This window comes from Antennarius striatus, chromosome 11 (assembly GCF_040054535.1).
Source record: "Antennarius striatus isolate MH-2024 chromosome 11, ASM4005453v1, whole genome shotgun sequence".
Lineage (NCBI taxonomy): Eukaryota > Metazoa > Chordata > Actinopteri > Lophiiformes > Antennariidae > Antennarius > Antennarius striatus.
In genome coordinates, this window is record NC_090786.1 from 13,129,147 (window position 1) to 13,148,122 (window position 18,976).

Sequence of the window (18,976 nt, forward strand, 5' to 3'; positions counted from 1 at the left end):
GTTTACATAATAAGTGAATGGAAATCATGTCCACACACTGCAAATTTTGAAATGCATGAAGTCATGTTTAAGCTAGCGGGCAAACGAATACTACTTGCGTCATGGGCGTGCTAGTATGAGACTGATTCCTGGGAATATTTGTCCAGCCAGATTTAATACTTCAAGTAACGTCTGATTGGAATGGGTTGAATAAAGCACTTTATAAAGTAATTCTGTTTGCTCTGTGGACATTAGCAAACACAATTTGGATATGATACTGTGTTCAACTGGATGAACGTGACTGTAATGGGTCAGCAGGTTGTAACAGTTGGTTTATAAAAAAGACTGGGGACAGCAATAACCAGTTTCGTTGTACAGCTGTAAAACCCACTGATTTCCTCATTCTCCTTATTCAACTCATGTACGAGAAACTTGTCTGGACATCATGAATACCCCAGAAAAGGCCCTGTCACATTATTCATACTCATTTCCTTGATGTGGAAAAAAAAAAAAAGGGGAATCCACACATGCTTGGACAAAGTACAGCACATTCCCCTTATTGTACTTGGATCTGAACATACTTCCTGAATGCAAATTCGTATTACATGACATGACTTCCTGATGTTGCAATAGAGCACACCAAGATTACTTCAGTGAAGATAAAAAAAACAAAAGAAAAACCCACAATCATGAGTAGCCATTACTAGAAGAAGAGGTACAGAGACCCCATAGAATCCCACCCTTGATGTTCAGTGATTCTAGACTCCACTTTCAAACTACATCCTTGGACTGGTGGGATAAGTTGCAATTGACATTTTGTGTCGGACTTCAGAAACAAGCATGGCTTTCATGCTGCTGTTTGAACACTGGGGAAATCACTCAAAGGTCACTGAGCCCATTTCCTTTCGTCCCTCCCCATGAATCTAAAGACCTCTTACAGTCCATTTAAACTGCACTTCACTTACTGGCAGACATATTCAGATTTCTATATGGGAAGTGAAAGAAGGTGTAGGTAACCAAAAAGCACCTGGGTGATGAGTATCTTTTATTTCAGCTCTTCATTACTGTGCCAAGCTTCTGAATTCAAGGACAATTGTATTTTTATTTGTAATTTAACTGTATATTCATAATTGTTTCATTAGTGAGTAAAAGAGACCAGGAAAATTATGACAGAAACAAAGCTGCACATTTTAATCCAGAACTGCTTTTATTTAAGATTATTTTTCTTTTTTAAAACGTAACACCACTACATGTCTCTGAAGGCCTTCTTGTCCATCCCACAAATGATCCAAACAGAAAATCCCCCTTTGCTTCACAAATGTCTCAAACAGGTAGAGTCCACCGCCCACACCAAAGTAATGGGATTTGGTGGCGAGGTAGACGAGTCCCTCTGGTGCCAGCAGCATGTGGAGAGCCTCGTGTAAAGAGTGGTAGTATGCAGTGTTGTAGATGGTTTCTGAGGTGAAGATAATGTCATATTTGGTCAGTGGGTCGTCTTTCTGAACCAAACCAAGAAATGTACTCCAGTCACCAGAGAAAAAACGAGATTTTGTAAGTAATGGCTGCTGGGAAAGGTCCATGGCTCTTTTTTTTGCTGGTGGGTTGTATTCTTTCACCTCGTCTTTCTCTTTTGCTTTAACTTTACCCCCACCTTTTCTATTCCTTTTTTCGTCGTCATCATCACTCTCTACTTCTTCATCGTCTTGGAAGTTTAGCATTACATTTGGTACTGTGAGCTGCTCAATAACTGTACTGTTATAATCTTGGAAGTGAACCAGCCTCGCGCCCCTCTTCAGAGCCAAAATCCCCAACAGGCCTGCCCCACAACCCAAATCCAAAACTGCCTTCCCTCCAAAGGTCTCTCCGGCTTTCTCAATCAGCTCCAACAGGTCATAAGTGCACTCCCACACCTTCAGCCCTCCCTCGTACACACCAGGGATGAGATCAGACTTCTTCTCTGCAGTGTGAGACAGAATTTCCTCCCTGTCCTCTCTCTCGAAGGCAGTCTTTTCAAAAACTGTCTCATTTAAAAAGTGAAGAGGAGGAAGACAACCTATAGCAAGAGTCTCAACGACGGCATCCACAAGGCAGATCTGTGAGTTAGAGAGTTGAAGGTGCTCTTTAGCCTCTTTTACTGGCTCTGCTGGTTTGGTGTCTCCCTCAATCTGAAAAAATAATTTAAAAAAAGAGAAAGAAGCAGAATGCATGTTAATAGAACAAAGGTTTTTCCTCAGCTCAACATGCGTCTCATATGACATCAAAGGAGTTGACATCATGGTGTCAGCATATTGTAGTAAAAAAGAAGCACACTGTTAATATAAAAACTAAATTGAAGCTGCCAAGAACATAAAAGGAAAATTTCAATCACTTTCCTAACTAGCTTTAATTCTTACTGTAATTTTGGAATAAAAACATTTAAGGCTTTGGCAAATACATTAAAAACTCAGAATTTTTACTTTTCATGGCTCACATGACATCTGCTGGGAAAATGAATGTTGTGAGGTCCAATGAAGCACATTCTGCCTTAGTAATTAGTTCCTTCTGTAGTGAAAACACTTTATATGGAACTATAGTGTTGCGAGTCACTAATTGTTATTTTGATTCATAATGATGTTACAAAGTATCTGTGATAATATATCTATATTAATAAAACACTTTTTGAAAAAATGGATGTATGCTGCTGTCACACAAAACACACACAAAAAAAAAACCTGGCAAATTTTTCTTTAAGATTGAGAACTGTGGTACAGTATCTGGTAATAACAAATCTTATAGCCCACGATCAGAAGGAACAAACATTACTTCCTCCACGTGTTTCAGTTATCAAGCTTCCATCCTGTGACATCAATTCAAGCGGACAAGGAGATTGAAAACCTACATCCTCTTCTACACAAATCCCAACAGCAAAATTATGATGGAATCGCAGAGTGAATATCACTCATTCAGTACTTCTTTCAAGTGAAAGTTGGCATTAAATAGTCCAGGTTTCTATTCTGTAAAAAATTTTTTTTAAATCGAATAAATCTTATTCATATCATAAATCAAATCATATTTTTTTCCTATCATTTGAATTACCTTGAGACAGTTAACAGTTTTAAAGATAAATTATGTGATGCTTTGTTGGAAAAGACATTAACTCATAACCATTGCAATGTTATAGTCTACAGTATATACGTAGATCCTACCAAGACACCAACGAATATTGAAATCTCATTTCAGTTCTTACTACCAGAGTTAAAATATACAATATCTTTAGTGAAAGGTTCTGTCACTGACATGCCAATTAAATCCAATTTCATCTCATTTAAAATTTGGATATTAATGCCGCATAATCGTGTAATGGTATAAAAGTACAGTATTAACTTTCATAAATAAGACAGAAGTAATCCTACTGCTTTACCAAAGATCGCGTTTCTAGCGCATGTTGCTAGCTTAAATTACTCACAGTGTTAGCGACATTGTATGTCTTTTTGACTTGTAATCCATTTTCGACCACATTGGGTGGATGTTTTGTTTGTGCTGGGACATCGAAGTTGAAACAAAACGACATTATGGCTGAAAACACCATATACAAGTAACAAAACGTTGAAAAGTCTGTATCTCTGTCCCCGACAGGGCCTACACTACGTAGGCGTGCGTGATGACGTAATCAAGAGTCTACGAGATACAAACCCCAGATTTCTGAGTAATATTCAATAATAAAAATTTAAGTTACGAACAAAGTGAGTTTTGATTAAAGGGAAACAAATTCGGAAAATTGGCTCTGAAAATATAATATTTATAGGCAAAACCGGTTATATTTAAGATGAAATCGGTTCCTGACTCAAAGTACCATGATGCTTTACGCTACTGCTGAGGCGCGTGCGTAATAGATCCAAAATCAGGCTTCGAATCTGTGAACGATCACAGAAGGTGCTCAATCCTGTACTTCTCCGTCACAATGTTACATTAATGAGATTTCTGCCTTCTTTTGACAAAATGTTGACAGGAAGAGGGATTTCAGCGACTATTTGCCCTCATCGAAGAGTGAGTATTACCAACATTTATCAAAAATGCTAGCATCTGTCAGGACATAGCAGGGCTTTTTTTTCTCGATAGGTTTGTTAGAATGAAAACACTGGATGTTGTACAAACAAAAGGGATTTGGGAGGATTTACAGAGACTGTCCAAAACGTTGTGTGCTGTGGGTAAAATAAACGTTCTGGTTCCTGTGACGCGTAATCGTATTTAATTTGCCATATTATTTCTTTGAATAACCTGACATTGCCTGCTTGAAGCTGAATAATGTTATTGGATCAAATTAAGGCAGTAGTTTACCGTCCCACCTCACGTTAGAAAACCTCCGCCCAGAGTTCAATCTTGCAGGAATGCAGCAAAGCAAGGTTTCATTTATGAGCATGCAAATCTGAATGGAAACGTTACCAGATCAAGTGTATGAAGTGTGGACACGGTCAAATTTGGAGACGTCTATTAACAAATCTTTGTTATTTTTGCTCTAATTTTTGAAAGTAGAATGTTTACCTTTTTTTTTTTTTGCAAATGTAAGAATTCAGCTGATCATCCATCTGCTGTTTTCTTTGTCATATTTTACATTCCATAATGTGTTAAACAATCAGTGGGGGACAATTTGCTTCATTCCACAAACTCTTTTTTTACTTTTATTACGAGTAAAACAAGAATAAAATACTTCAGGGGATGGATAGGCCTGCTTGCAGACCCATCTTGTCATCCATAAAAAAATTTGAGTGCATTATGAAATGTAAAACATAACAAAGGAGAACCCTTATATGTACTTCTAAAATATGTGCTGAATGTAGTCAGGATTGTCTTGCAGAAATAAGTGAGATCTTCTCTGAAAAAGAAGTTGTTTACTTGGCAGCATGTTGTTCCAAAACCTGAATATACCATTCATCACAATTCTGCACCTTGAATATACCATTCAAGGTGCAGGTTACCCATGCAGTGTGCACTAATTCTCCTCCGTGATGTCACAGATGCCGGTTTTAGAACTTTGATAACCACTGATAAGGATAAGGACTACGTTGTCATGTCACCACTATGTCAGTGATTATCAAAATGATTTTTGAATTATGACTCACCAGCCCACAGGACAATTTTCAACTCTGTCTCAGTCTGTTTAAAATGAGCTGAGGCCAAGTGACGGGGCTAGAGCTAGTTTTTATATATCCTGTAGTTTCATTTTTGCGTAGTAGGGTTTCCACTGTCCATCAGTTGTTTTTTTTAATGTGATGCTGGCATCAAATTAAAAATGGAATGTATATATTATTTAAAAAACAATGAAATTTCTCCATTTTCAGTTATTTTTCAATGACAAGTGGGGTTTCAGTGTAAAACAAAAATACATGCACTTAATTGATTTTTTTTTCAAATTGATGTCATTGCTTGCTGTATTTTCTTTGAAGGTATAGCCTGTTGCAGATGCAAGATGCTGCGGTATCTCAACCCATTGCTCCAGTTGCTGCGCTGTGTGCGTTTAGGGACCTGCACCAGGAGAGGAAGGAGCAGACTGCCTCTGTGGATGAGAGAGCTGTGGGCTTACATGAGGTTGCTGGTGCAATCCCTTTACTTTAACTCTCTCACGGACTCAGATGTGATTTTTGATTCGATCTTTGAACCTGTACTTTTTACAGTGGAACATGTTACTCGTTCTTTTGGAAGGGTGAGTTGTTTATATGCTGTAATGAGCCACTACAAGTTTTAAAGTAATAAATATTTCTAAAGAAAGGCCCTAATCAACTTGTCTTCTGTTTGTCTGGCAGGTGTTTGTCTGTGTGTGTGTGGCACTGACCAGCTCCATCACGGTGATAGCTTATGTTGTTCTACTCCCTATTGTCCTGACCACATACACCCCTATCTGGATTGCTTGGCATTTGACATTTGGACATTGGATCATCGTCATGATTACGTTCCATTATTATAAGGCTATCAAGACTTCCCCTGGATTTGTCCCTTTTGTAAGATAACCACTACACTTTATGGAGAACGAGAAGTAGCATAAGTGAAAGGAATAAACTTACATTTAGTGTTGCAATGAAATTTGTCATCTCCCAATCAGGAAAAATATGAGGGGCCAGTTGTGGCAGTCTGTAAAAAGTGTGTCATGCCCAAGCCAGCAAGAACTCACCACTGTGGCATCTGTAACAGGTGAGTTGGTATTGATTTTCCTCCGTATGACTACATTGTTCTCCTCATAATAGGTACTTCTTTTTTTAAGTCTACTGTATTACCTTTGTAGAAGAAGGAAGTTCTGTCTGATTGAATTTCAAACTTACAAAATGTAGATAATGAAGGTCAGCAAAGAAAACAAATTGTTCAGTGTCCTGTAGTTTCAGCATTTCTTAAATCGCTCAACTGGCTGACACAAAAAATCAAGTCACCCTAACCCTAAATTTGTATCACTGGCCAGGTTTTTAGTGGTAGGGTGTTTTTGTTTGCTTGCTTGTTTGTTTGTTTGTTTTTTAACTGTACACATGTTAGGGAAAAAACACAATTTGTCACAAAGAATATTTTGAATGTTTGTCTTTCCATTTCAGGTGTGTTCTGAAAATGGACCATCACTGTCGTATCCTTTCTTGACGCATTATTCCAAATATGTATGAATGAAACGTACACACTATCAAAAATGTGACTACTATGAGATGCTGCTTTTCCTTAATTCCAGCATTTCAGCTTGGATGAATGGCTGCGTGGGACACTATAATCACCGTTACTTCTTCTCTTTCTGCCTTTTCATGACCTTGGGCTGTGTTTACTGTGTGATCAGTGGTAGAAACCTATTCCTGGATTCATATAAGGCTCTTGAGGTGAGATGCTTACACTCCAAACAACACACTGTTTCCCGTCTGCTGGTGTTTTGTCCCTTGAAGGCTTGTCCATAACTGGTGTCTTTCTTTATGGGCTTAACCGTTCCTGACTGACGATGCCTTTAACTGTCTTTTACACTTTGGGTTTTCGGGCTGTTCCGCTAGCACTTTAAACATTTGGACATGGACAAGCCAGGGGAACCGGTAACAGGGATGGGAGTTCTTATAGGGATTGTGCCCTCAGCCCAGGTACCACTTAAAAAATATACACACACAATGACATGATTAAGCTGACTTGTTTTTACAATGTTATTAATGTAATTTGTACTGATTTTAGACAAGCAATGAGACACCTACACCTACGTACTCCTTCAAGGACAAGTTCAGGCCCAGATGCATTGTTTACATGTGGGTGCTTACCAGGTGAGAAGTGCATTATGAGTTGCTTCTTTTTGTAAATAGTACCATATTGACTAATTCAAAGCAAATTAGCATTTAGCACATCCACACTAGAAAAACACCCATAGATTTATCTACTGAATCTGTTCACTTTTGAACAAACTGTTGTGGATGCTGCTTCCCCACAATGAAATGTGTAAAATACATTGGTCCATTTGTGCCTGCTTCTGAGTGGCTAGCCATTGTGAGTCATCATCCTACTTTGAACAGCATTTAATAGCTATACAAACTATTGCTAAGGAGTTTCTCATTTTCAGCCATAGTGTAAAAGTGTGATCATCATTCCGAGCAATATTTAGGATCAAATAAGTTTCTTTTTATTTCTGAAATGACTCATCGGTAAGCATGTCCATCCTATGTTAGCTGCCAAAACTCTGCTATATTTATATACGTGCTGCTTTTGGTTCATAATTAATTGTTGTAACAGGGAAACAGTTAAAACTGGACCTTATTAAAATCAAGCACTAAAAGTTAAGAGCCAGCATAATGGATCTTCACCACATGAAATGTTTTTATTTTGGACCAGTTCTGACAGCATCACAGAAGGATTCGTATAGAGATTTTTGGCCAAAAAAAAGTTGCATTACTTTTCCATTAAAGACAGTGTTATAATCATTCAAACTTGACAGAAAGAAAATTCAAAGTTGGATCATCTTTCTATTGTTACAACCATGACAGACTTTGGTTTTGTCAAAGCAAATCCTTAATTCATCCAAATAGATATGAAAATATCAGAAAGCATTGAACATTACAGGTACATGATAGTGATCAGCTTGCTGTTAATATGGAATTGTCAGTCCTGTAGTAATTAATCATCCCTGTTTGGTTTCAGAGATCTTTCATTGTCTTGGCAGTACATTAAATAAAACATTCCTTGATCTTTTAGCACAATTACAATTGTTCTGGGAGCTCTGACTTGTTGGCATGCAGTACTCATAACCAAAGGAGAGACAAGCATAGAAAGACACATCAACAGCAAAGAGGCTGAACGAATGGCAAACAAAGGGAAGGTCAGTGTGTTGAATATTTCAAATGCTGAATTAATCTTGTGACCAATGATGACAATAATTTTTAAGCTTTTATAGTTGCTTAATATTTCCTACATTGTCTCTCTGGCAGGTGTACAAAAACCCTCACAACTATGGTAGACTGAATAACTGGAAATTGTTCCTCGGTGTAGAGAAAAGAAGGTGTGTCTCAAGTGTTTCTCAGTTCAGTTAAGATTCCCAGATATCACACGTTTGTACTGCTACCTTGTATTTCCTGTAACCCCTGTTTTGCTTGGTTCTTTTTATCTAGTCACTGGGTCACACGAGTTCTTCTTCCATCCCGACACACCCCACGTAACAATGGATTGACATGGAACATCTTCCCTCTTAAAAAGGACGTAATACCTGTATGACAGACAGTACTTAGGCATACATGCAACATAATTGCTGCCACCTTTGCTGCTCTGGGTATTTGATGTGGATCCAGCCTGGCGTCTCAAGAAATGGGGTCTTTTCAACCTTTAATACCTCAAAAGTGTGCAGTGTGATATTCATGCTTTGTTTATATTTTGCAAGGTTCTATTCTGGGGTCTTACTTGACTGAGCTACTATTTCATTCGAGGACATAATAAGTCAAATGTATTGACTGATATTACTGAACTTGCACTACCTTCATAGCAAAGGTTTTGTAGCTGTTCTTCCCAGCATCTTCATGTGTATGTCTCAGTCCAATCCTGTCATTCGAAACTAACTTTTTAACAGAAGCTGCAGTAGTATTGTAATGTTATTTATCTGAATTTGGTAACAGTTAAATTAATAATCTTTATAAATAACCTTGTTAAAAAAAATTTGGGTGACAGTGAGTGTTGAGTTAGAAAGATTTTACAGATTTATTTTTCTTTTCTTTGTCCTCTGAACACTATTTGAAGGATATAAATATTCACTCTGCTGATCTACCATATCCATCAACGGTTGAAGCAAAGTTATTTTAGTTTCTGTTGTGTATTTGGTTTACTGGAAAAAATTCAAATGCTTACTTTTTGCTGAAACCAAACAGGCAAGAGTAGTTAAACTAATTCTATATAACAACCGTCAAAGGTTTAAGCATTGTCAAGTGATTTGACAACTCATTCAAGACGCTTCATGTACTAACAGACTAATGGAAGGTTTCAGGTATTTGTCTAATTAACTTTTTTAAACTCACAAATTGTTGACCCACCTTGTTATCAGAATGACTGAGGAAACCAGTTGTTTGTGTACCTACTGGCTCATGAATGAATGAATGAACTAATAATGAGTCGTCATACAGATCATTTCAGACTAAAACTTCCATCCTTTAACAGGGTTGTGGGTCTAAGCTGCCATCTCTCAGCCACATTGTTTAAAATACTGTCTCAGACTCTCTTCCCAGACAGTTGAACCGCGATTCATACTTTAATCTAGTTGGCATGAATGAACCACACAATCCTGTTGGGTGTGTCAGCTGTTACTCAGTCGATAAATACCTGACTCCCTGGTGATCTTATGAGTTGTCACAGTCCGTGCTATGAAACCGGTTGTACAGCAGCCAGAAGACATTACAGATTTTAACCTACCCTTTCACTGTGCCACACACACACACACACACACACACACACACTTCCACATTCAGACCCACAGTCTTCTTCTTTTCCTTTCGGCTTTTCCCTTCAGGGGTCGCCACAGCGAATCAATTTCCTCCATCTAACCCTGTCTTCTGCATCCTCTTCTCTCACACCAACTACCTTCATGTCCTCTTTCACTACATCCATAAACCTCCTCTTTGGTCTTCCTCTAGGTCTCCTGCCTGGCAGTTCAAAACTCAGCATCCTTCTACCAATATATTCACTATCTCTCCTCTGGACATGTCCAAACCATCTCAGTCTGGCCTCTCTGACTTTCTCTCCAAAACCTCTAACATGTGCTGTCCCTCTGATGTACTCATTCCTGATCCTATCCTTCCTGGTCACTCCCAAAGAGAACCTCAGCATCTTCATCTCTGCTACCTCCAGCTCTGTCTCATGTCTTTTCAGTATACAGGTTAATTTCAAAAGATTAGAACATTACGAAACATTTTCAAGGTTTTTTACCCAGTTGTTTCATGAATTGAAAAATATATTCTACACTCATGTATGCAAAAATGTTTCAAGTACTTTTAAATTATTTGACAGTTAAATTAGAAAAAATATGAATTGACAATAAAAATGTTTCATATCAGGTTTGAATAAAACACTATTCAAAACATTATAAATTTAGTCAATTTCAAAATACTGCCACTATCAAATTATGGTCAAGACTGTTGGCTTCATGGTTTTCTAGAAGACACAGATAACGTTAAGCCACTGAGGATAGTTGGACACATGGATAGTTGAGAAGCAGCAGAGACGACTAAAGCCTTGAGAAGATTGTCAAGCGATGCTGATTCAGTAAGTTCAAGAGCCTCACAAGAAGTAGACTGAAGCTGAGGTCAGAGCATCAAGAGCCCCCACGCACAGACGTGTCTGGGAGAAAGTGTTTCATTCCTGGTATCATTCCTGAACCAGAGGCAGCATCAGGAGCTGGGAAACATCGTTTAATCCACTTTAATGTATTTTGGATTCATTACAGTGGATTAAAAAATCGAAAGTGAATTATTGTGAAAATCTTTAGGTTAATGACCATGTTACAGTCTGTTGCCCAGGTAACCAATCCAGCCTTTGTGCGGTTTCACAAAGGCTCCTCAGGGTTAGTTTTATCAACCCGGGATAAGTTGAACCGGGGTTTAGCAGGTGCAACACAACCCTAATAAACCATTATCATTGGAGCCCCCATTCAACGAGTGACAAGCTCTGGCAGTCAAAGTACAGATTTTAATCTATGAATGTGAAGACTTTGAGGACATTTTCAGAAGAAAGAGGAACAGCGCTGTGGCCGCAACGATGAGAGAGATGGTGTGGGAGTCAAAAGCATAAGTTTAAATGTAGTCCGCTGCAATCACAGTGAAATTATAGAGGGGAAACGGTTTGAAAAGTATTCTATTAATCTATTTAGATGCAATCCAGCGGGGGAGAAGTGAACATGACAGCAGCTAAGAATGAAGGATAGAAACATTGTTCCTTACTTTCATCATGTTTGAGATTGTACAGTAAATATTATGTGGCCGTTTGATTGTTCAGATGTTTTGTCACCAACATAATGCTCTTTACACACACATGTCAACATCTGTTAAATAATGAAAACAATGTAAACTTTTACATTTTATTTGAATAAAAGAGTAAATTGGCATATGCACGTCATAAAAACGGCTCACAAGAAGAATATTCAAATCCATTCTGATTCAGGGCAAGGGGTCAGCAGCCTCGGTTGCCATGGGTAACCCCTGTCCAAAGTTAAAATCCATCAAAGTATAAAAGCCATTAAAGTGTCCTGTGATCAACAGTGGGATATATTAGAGTGGAATAAAAGACGGAGACAATTCAGTTCTTGAGAACCTCAATGCTGCCTACCACGTTACAATCTGTTGCTCAGGGAGGACATACACCTGCTCCAGGTTAGGTTTACTCCTCTGACTCAAGTTACCGCCCTTTGTGAAACCGGAAAACCAAGGTTTCCCTCATTTCAGGGTTAACATAACCAGGGTTGAGAGGTGCACTAGCGTCGCGCCCAGCGTTTCCCCCGCCTCACGCCCTTAGTCAGCTGGGATAGGCTCTAGCTCCCCGCGACCCGCTACAGCGGATAAGGCGGTATGAAGATGAATGAATGAATGAATACCCAGGGTTTCCACTAAACCTGCTTCGTGCTTGAGACAAAAGTAACTTCCGCCTTCAAGATTTGTCAATATAAGATGTTCTCGCAAACATCCCGCACAATAATTCACTTGCACTAAACCAGCGCAGTGTTGTTTTTCCCACGTCTGTCGCATAGCTCTGTTTAACACCAAACGTGTTGTTCTTTGCAAACAGAACCGTTGATCATCTCCATCTGCACGGTCTCTAGGGGGTAGTTCCTCAACTCCCGCTCTTATTTTGAAAATCCGTGGTAGGACAGACTATCAATCTGAACTGCGCATGTCCAGAAACTGTGAGGGGATTTAATTCTGAATCGCTGCAAGCGGCTGCAGCTCCATCCCTTATGATTTAAGGAGGACTGTTTATAATTCCGTTTTGAGCTTGGGGGAGAGACGCGGCAGTGATTTTGCTGGAGGTTCTGCGGGACCACACTGGTCACCAGCGCCCCCCCCCCCCTCACCCAGGTCCTGCACGGACACAGTCGATATCTGCAGACCTGCTGACTCGCATCAGCTGCTGATCATCTCGTCGGGATCTAGTGATAATTTCACCTGGTTGTCGGATCTTATGTGGCGAGCAAACTGCAGACGAATGCATAATTTTGCAGACTGGATTTCAGGTAGGTAGAATTAGAAAATGCTGACATGCCTCGGAGCAATAAGAGTGTGAATGAATGACTTACACAGATGATAACATATGATAACACATATCAGATTATTGTTTTATTACGTATAAATGTGAATGGGGGAAAAGTAGAGCATCGATGACAGGAGGTTTAGGCGCCTGCCCCCGTCAGCTGGCGGTACACGTGACGTAAACATCGCATCCTGTCTGAACTCCCGGGAACATGGAGTGCTGAGCTGTCACTATTCCCCAACGCTTTCAGGAAGGCATTTCATTCAGCATTATCGCACATGATCGCGTTTGAATTTTAAAGCATTTTTATTTTGACATGTTTCAAATGTGACTTTTTTTTCTTGGGTGGATTTTAGGGACAGTGATGGGAGGCTGCATAAGTAGGACGGATGGTCAAGGGAGTGGTCGAAACTCGACAAGAAGCAAAAAACGTGGAGGTAAGAACCTCCAACTCACAATTTTTATTCTATAATTTGTATAGATACACTATACATACATATCTATATATGTACATACAGATACGGTATATTGTTCTCAGGATGGAGGAGTGTAAAGGGATGTACAAGCATGCAGCCTCAGTCATTCAACTCTTTATTATAGCATGCAAGATCATCTGACAGGAGTCTTTGCTACTCTGCTGCAACCTGGACGTCTTTGCCAGTCTGAGAGCGTCTCAACCATGAGGTCTTAGACATGTGTCTAATCTGTTTTGAGGACCTGGCCAGACACGACAGCGTTACATAACAACCCAGTCAGTCCTTTCCTTAAAGAAACTGCTATGCACTCAGATGGGTTGTCACAGCTCAGGGAATTTTCATATCATGTCAACTTGCAGCAAAAATATATTCACAGGGTGAGATCATGAATCTGTAAGACAGACATGAAATGAGTGCTTCATTTCTGGGAAGCAAACACAAACATTTCTTTTAGAATCAGCCATAGGGAAATTCAGCATTTGACATACAAAGCATTTGTGCAGACAAACAAATTCCTGTTTGAGGCAGATCGCAGAAGTACTTTTGCTTCCTCTTCAAACACCCTGTGCTAATATGACAAGGATTTGTTGCGTGTTAATTGGTTTGACATGTCGTCTTTGGGTATTTCTATCCTGTCTTTAAATAAACCTGAGAGGATTAAGTGTGTTGAGTAAAGAAGTTACCTCCAGACTGGGACACTCAGCTATCCATCCCTATAACTAAATCTTTCCACGAAACGATCCCGTGGTATTTGGCGGTTGTAAGTTACGTGTTATTAGAAGGGATATACGTAGAGGGAGTGTGGTCGGTTTTAATTTATTGAGGGATTGTCACAAAGGTCTAGATTAGGTGGATATCCTTTCAATTGTTGCAGCGAGCTGGTAGGACACAGCAAGTGTGTCTTCTTTCACAGGGACGGAGTGTTTACTTCATTGATGCAGGCTTTAAACTGACTCCCAGCACCCCTCAGGGAACACAGTGATGGGAGTACCAAACTCCAGGGAATACAGCTACTATCATGCTCCAAACACACCCTTTAAAATTTTGCTGAAGGGTAAGCTCAGATCTTGATGTGGATAAACAGAAGTATGTTCATGCTTTTAAAGCTTGTGGTGCTATGCCATTATTTCTATCCCTTCAGATCAGGATTAGTTTTTCTGTTAAGGATGTCATTGTGTTTTTAATTTTTCTTGTTCATGTCTGTAACAACATAAAATGTAACTGAGGAAATGACTGGGTACTAAGATGACTAATGACTCCAAACATGGCTCATGACAGGAAAACATGGGAATGGGGTCATGAGAATATAACTAACAAAATCCACCTTGATGCATCTCATTTAGATATACCTACTAACAGAAATACTCTTATGCTCATTTATTTGGATACGGATGTTTCTGAGGTAACATATCTATATAAAAACAATTGTGCCATGGATTTTTGACCTTCTCAAATGCTTGTAAAAATAAAAAAGTGCCAAAAGTAAAAGCCTACTCTTTGCAGCAGGCTAGAATAATAGAATAAGAATTTTTTTTCCTATCAGTCAGGAATGCTTAAGCTAAGAAAAAAAATCCCCCACAAATTGATTGCTGACATTTTTTTAAATTTGCCAAGCTGACATTCCTTGTCTCTAGTACAGATTTAATCCAATTGTTAGTGTTGAATGAAGTGTGTAGTACACTTCGATCCATGTTTTTTCAAGCCTCATTACCTTAAATAACCCGTCTGAACTCTGAGGAATGAGTCTTGTCCTCCGATCACCTCTGACTGTATTTCAGGTCCCCTGTCTGTCGTCACAACAGACGTCACAACAGATCAGACCACTCTGTTGTTCAGGTTGCTTGTTGTCAGGATTTGAGACAACCATGAAATGTGTGTTTGTTTGTTTTACAAGTTAATAGATACTTGAACTCAAGATCAACCCACATTAACCAACCTAAAGGTTAAAAATAGAGTATAGAAGGAAAGAGTCTCTTTCTATAGCTCAAAAATAAACTCTATATTCCTCTGTTGTATAACTTTCTTCTCATGAATATAACAAATCTAAATTTTAAAATATTCTGACAGAATATATTATGTGTGTTGGTAAGATATGTAGATGTGACCGTGTTGCATTTCTCATTATTATGGCAAGCTGCATTGTTAATGGAATATTATTGAAATATGTGAATATTAAGGAACATAATGTTTAACCAGAGAGACAAGGACAAATGTTAACATTTCTGCATCTAGTCACTGTTGTCATGTGTTCATTTATTTCTAGATGCTTTGAGACTGTTTTTCTGTGCCCGTCGTTTTAGATTTGCATTGATCCCTGTGGTTTTGCTGGCTTCCACTGGAGTTCATCTCTCCAACCAATGCCTGATGGGATAGGGGCTGATAAATCCTGTTATGTGGAACCTGATTACAGCCTATAATCCACCAGTGTGCGTGTGTGTGTGTATGCATACATGTGCATTAGAATCTACTGCAAAAATCCACAATACTATAAATTATAACTTTCATTTCCTTTTAATTAAATATACTTTGATTAACGGGAAATGTTAATCAGCGGATGTGTATCACATATAACGGAATGACAAGTATAAAGTTACTCATGTTATGTGCTTTTAGAGTAGTTGCATGCCTAGTAGTAATAAACTATATTATAATCATGAATATTACAGGAGGCATTCATACACTGTGTACTTTCTTTTATTTCAGCCGAATACTGAAGTTCCTCTAGTTGAGGTCTTAAGATGAGCTTTTATTCTATCCGTCCTCTTCAGTCTTTATGTCACCAAGTGTATAGAAACGTTGAAATTTTTAGTATCTAATCTTCCATGAATGTCAACTTTATCTTTATATATTGGGTTAAGGTTCTGTTTGATCTGATTAACTAAACATGTTCATAGAGATTTGTCTTTTAAAACTCTAATTATATATTTTAGTCTATTTTTTGCCAGAAAATGTAACTCAATTTACAGAAATACATAATCAACATATCTTCCGATTTAATGTCTAATTTTGTGATTCGTAAAGAGCTAAATAATATTACAGCAGTTATAACATCTCAGAGCTTCAGACATGTGGTTTCACTCTCAAAAAGTTTTCGTGCCATTGGGGTAAGGTAACTATGTTCTATCTCTTGGCACCTTTTAAAAAGTAAAGGTTTTTGAATGACTTACAAAGTATAGCTCTGGTTCTGTTATATTGTGCTGTAGTTACTTGTTTAATTATGAGACCATCTTTTAGTCAGATTGAACACATCCTTCTTCTTTCTTTCAGGTCGCAATGAGGCTCTGAAGAAGGAGCGTCTAAAATGGAAGAGCGACTACCCGATGACGGAGGGCCAGTTAAGGAGCAAAAGGGATGAGTTTTGGGATACAGCTCCGGCTTTTGAAGGACGGAAAGAGATCTGGGATGCGCTGAAAGCAGCAGCCCTGGCTGTGGAGTGCAATGACCCGGAGCTAGCTCAGGCCATTGTGGATGGAGCATGCATTACTCTGCCACACGGTATGAAACACTCACATGTGCACAACTGTAATCACAGACCCTCCCTCAGATGTGTGACTGTATGTATATGTGACTATCATTTATGTGCTGCTGAAGACCAGAGACATTCAGCACAAATACACAACTCAGTGTAATAATCCTCGGAATGTTGAGGGACGGTTTGCTGGATCCCATGCATTAGCTGGTCAGAGATTACTGCTGAATAGTTACATAATAGCCGCAGTGCTGCGTGACAACTGTGAATGGATTTATGCACAGAAAGCAATGACAAAGTAGGAAACAGTCATGGCTGATGCTTTTTTTGTACTATTTTACCACGCGAGTGTCAAGGTAAGTGGAAAAAGGTCTCATGCTTCCCTAGTTTATTCACAATAAAGAGCTTTTATTGAGTCTAGCTGGTTTTAAATCCAAGTTTTTTGGAGAGCTTCTGTTTATCTGGGTCCGTCCTCTCGTTGCAGGCTCTCTCACAGAGTGTTATGATGAACTGGGCAACCGCTACCAGCTCCCAGCTTACACTTTAGCCCCACCCGTCAACCTCATCACCGAAACGTCCGGCGAGAGTAAAGTGTCTGAATCCACACAAAAACAAGCTCAGCCCCCTCTATGCAAGAAGGAATTCCAGCTGCGGGTGCGACTGTCTACAGGTACTAAGCACACACTATGAGTTAGTATAAAATAACATAGCTACATGTTCGCAGCTCTCTCTGTGCGTAGATGACAACTCATCACGTCTTGTCTCAACCAGAGTGGAGACTGATGTTTAATTCATAGCCTCGCAACGTCTCACGGTTTAGAAATCCGTGTCAGCTCTATTTGTCCTTTTTTGAACATCTCAGGAAAAGATGTGCGTCTGACAGCCAGCATGGCGGACTCCATCTACGAGCTCAAGAGGAAGCTGCAGGAACTGGAGCACATTGACGTGTGCTGCCAGAGGTGGTTCTTTTCTGGGAAGCTCCTGACTGACAAGACTCGCTTGCAAGATGCCAAGATCCAGATGGATTTCGTTGTCCAAGTGATTGTTAATGTGAACGCTCCAGTCACAGCTAACTGAAAGATGAGACAGAGAGATGTGGAATGAAGGATTTTGCCAGAGAGAGTACTGCAAAAGAATTTTGTGAACATTTTATATAAGATGTTATTGCTTTTATATTGCTCCTTTTTGTATTTTTTCCTTTTGTTGAATAATTTCAGAATATTGAAAAGCACTGAAACACTTTAGATGAAAGGTATTCCTAATATGCACTTCCCAGCATCTGCCTGTTTCTTTGTGTGGTCATCAGCTCACAGCTCTGTCGTTTACATTGCTTTTCCTTCCTCATTGTCTGTTTCTTGTGTCTTTTGATGAAATTAATAATTATGACCTTGGTATCTTTCTTCTTTTTTTGTTTCTGTAATATTTAAGAGGTAGGGTAGAAAATATTGCTATAAATATATAATTTCCCACAAGTGTTGTCTATTTAACTATGCGCATACTTGATTTGCAATTCTCCATTGCATAGCGCTAATCAGGACACAGAATGTAAAGAAGGTATCTATCTTTCTAACAGGTGATGATCACATCTGTATTTTCTTAGATCACTACCCCAAACATGATATGGCAATCTGCAGTACAATGTGCTCACTGTACTTGAATAACTTAATAAATTCTATAAATGCAAACTCATTCTCTGCTGTCTTGTATCTGTGGAGACATGTTTTAAGCCTACCGGTAAATTTATCTCAAGCATTTTAAACAACGGGCTGCGGAGAATTTACTGAAGTAGTGTTGTCTCTGGCAGCACTCTTATATCAAAAAATGCATTTGAGGGAATATTGTCTCCCTAATGATGGAAATGCAGAATGGTCTCCATTCAGTTGTGGTCACTGATGAGAGGTGTAATAAAACCATCGCTGGACCTGGGTGGCTTTAGGGCAGGCGTGGGCAACATATGGCCACCGGGCCATGTGTAGCCTGTTTGGCTTTGTAACCAAACTTGTTTAAAATATATAATTAAGTTTATGAATAAATGCAGGTGCAACATAATTTTTACAATATGATTGGAATATTTCTCTTGATCAGTTATTATCATTAGGGTCAAACCTTGGGGTCAAAACTAGGGGTAGGACAGATGGATGCAGAATTTTTCTGTTGCCATGGCTGCGTAAGGTAGGCTAAAAATGTATATGGCAAGGGATTATTCTGACAACATTCTGGCACATAAAACTACTTATTCCACGGATTCATCATTTTCATCATTCGTGTATCATTACGGAGATTACAAAAAGCACAGAGCGTCAAAGACTTGCTTGAAGAAAAAAAAAGGCCTGACCAACACTGTCTCCTATAGAAACGG

General features: G+C 39.0%; 3 protein-coding genes across 5 annotated transcripts; 2 read left to right on the forward strand and 1 right to left on the reverse strand.

The window, feature by feature from the left end:
• Positions 1-1,120: 1,120 nt before the first annotated feature.
• mettl18 (methyltransferase 18, RPL3 N3-histidine) lies at positions 1,121-3,586 on the reverse strand. The gene is made up of 2 exons (XM_068327796.1): positions 3,425-3,586; positions 1,121-2,144 (listed from the first exon to the last, which is right to left on the reverse strand). The coding sequence occupies exons 1-2, from the start codon at positions 3,545-3,547 to the stop codon at positions 1,197-1,199; spliced, it is 1,071 nt and encodes a 356-aa protein (XP_068183897.1). The 5' UTR covers positions 3,548-3,586; the 3' UTR covers positions 1,121-1,196.
• Positions 3,587-3,859: 273 nt separating this feature from the next.
• zdhhc16a (zinc finger DHHC-type palmitoyltransferase 16a) lies at positions 3,860-10,481 on the forward strand. 2 transcript variants are annotated; one of them, XM_068327225.1, is made up of 11 exons: positions 3,860-4,005; positions 5,403-5,659; positions 5,760-5,954; positions 6,056-6,144; positions 6,534-6,562; positions 6,670-6,803; positions 6,969-7,052; positions 7,141-7,226; positions 8,149-8,272; positions 8,382-8,452; positions 8,562-10,481. In XM_068327225.1, exons 2-11 carry the CDS (start codon positions 5,426-5,428, stop codon positions 8,662-8,664), a joined length of 1,149 nt encoding a protein of 382 aa, XP_068183326.1. In that variant the 5' UTR covers positions 3,860-4,005; positions 5,403-5,425; the 3' UTR covers positions 8,665-10,481. The 2 variants fall into 2 exon arrangements, with proteins under 2 accessions (XP_068183326.1, XP_068183328.1); XM_068327227.1 differs by lacking the exon at positions 6,969-7,052.
• Positions 10,482-12,329: 1,848 nt separating this feature from the next.
• ubtd1a (ubiquitin domain containing 1a) lies at positions 12,330-18,297 on the forward strand. 2 transcript variants are annotated; one of them, XM_068327373.1, is made up of 5 exons: positions 12,330-12,655; positions 13,029-13,109; positions 16,416-16,643; positions 17,102-17,287; positions 17,480-18,297. In XM_068327373.1, the coding sequence occupies exons 1-5, from the start codon at positions 12,604-12,606 to the stop codon at positions 17,692-17,694; spliced, it is 762 nt and encodes a 253-aa protein (XP_068183474.1). In that variant the 5' UTR covers positions 12,330-12,603; the 3' UTR covers positions 17,695-18,297. The 2 variants fall into 2 exon arrangements, with proteins under 2 accessions (XP_068183474.1, XP_068183475.1); XM_068327374.1 differs by lacking the exons at positions 12,330-12,655; positions 13,029-13,109 and adding an exon at positions 13,550-14,202.
• Positions 18,298-18,976: the final 679 nt, after the last annotated feature.

Bases quoted from the DNA above. Each gene is read 5' to 3' on its own strand.
- mettl18 (XM_068327796.1), bottom strand. From the start codon at position 3,547: ATGGTGTTTTCAGCCATAATGTCGTTTTGTTTCAACTTCGATGTCCCA. The intron at 2,145-3,424 runs GTGAGTAATTTA...TTATTTTTTCAG, and splicing joins CATACAATGTCGCTAACACT to ATTGAGGGAGACACCAAACC.
- zdhhc16a (XM_068327225.1), top strand. From the start codon at position 5,426: ATGCTGCGGTATCTCAACCCATTGCTCCAGTTGCTGCGCTGTGTGCGT. The intron at 6,145-6,533 runs GTGAGTTGGTAT...TTTCCATTTCAG, and splicing joins CACTGTGGCATCTGTAACAG to GTGTGTTCTGAAAATGGACC. The intron at 8,453-8,561 runs GTGTGTCTCAAG...CTTTTTATCTAG, and splicing joins CTCGGTGTAGAGAAAAGAAG to TCACTGGGTCACACGAGTTC.
- ubtd1a (XM_068327373.1), top strand. From the start codon at position 12,604: ATGTGGCGAGCAAACTGCAGACGAATGCATAATTTTGCAGACTGGATT. The intron at 13,110-16,415 runs GTAAGAACCTCC...TCTTTCTTTCAG, and splicing joins AAGAAGCAAAAAACGTGGAG to GTCGCAATGAGGCTCTGAAG. The intron at 17,288-17,479 runs GTACTAAGCACA...TGAACATCTCAG, and splicing joins GCGGGTGCGACTGTCTACAG to GAAAAGATGTGCGTCTGACA.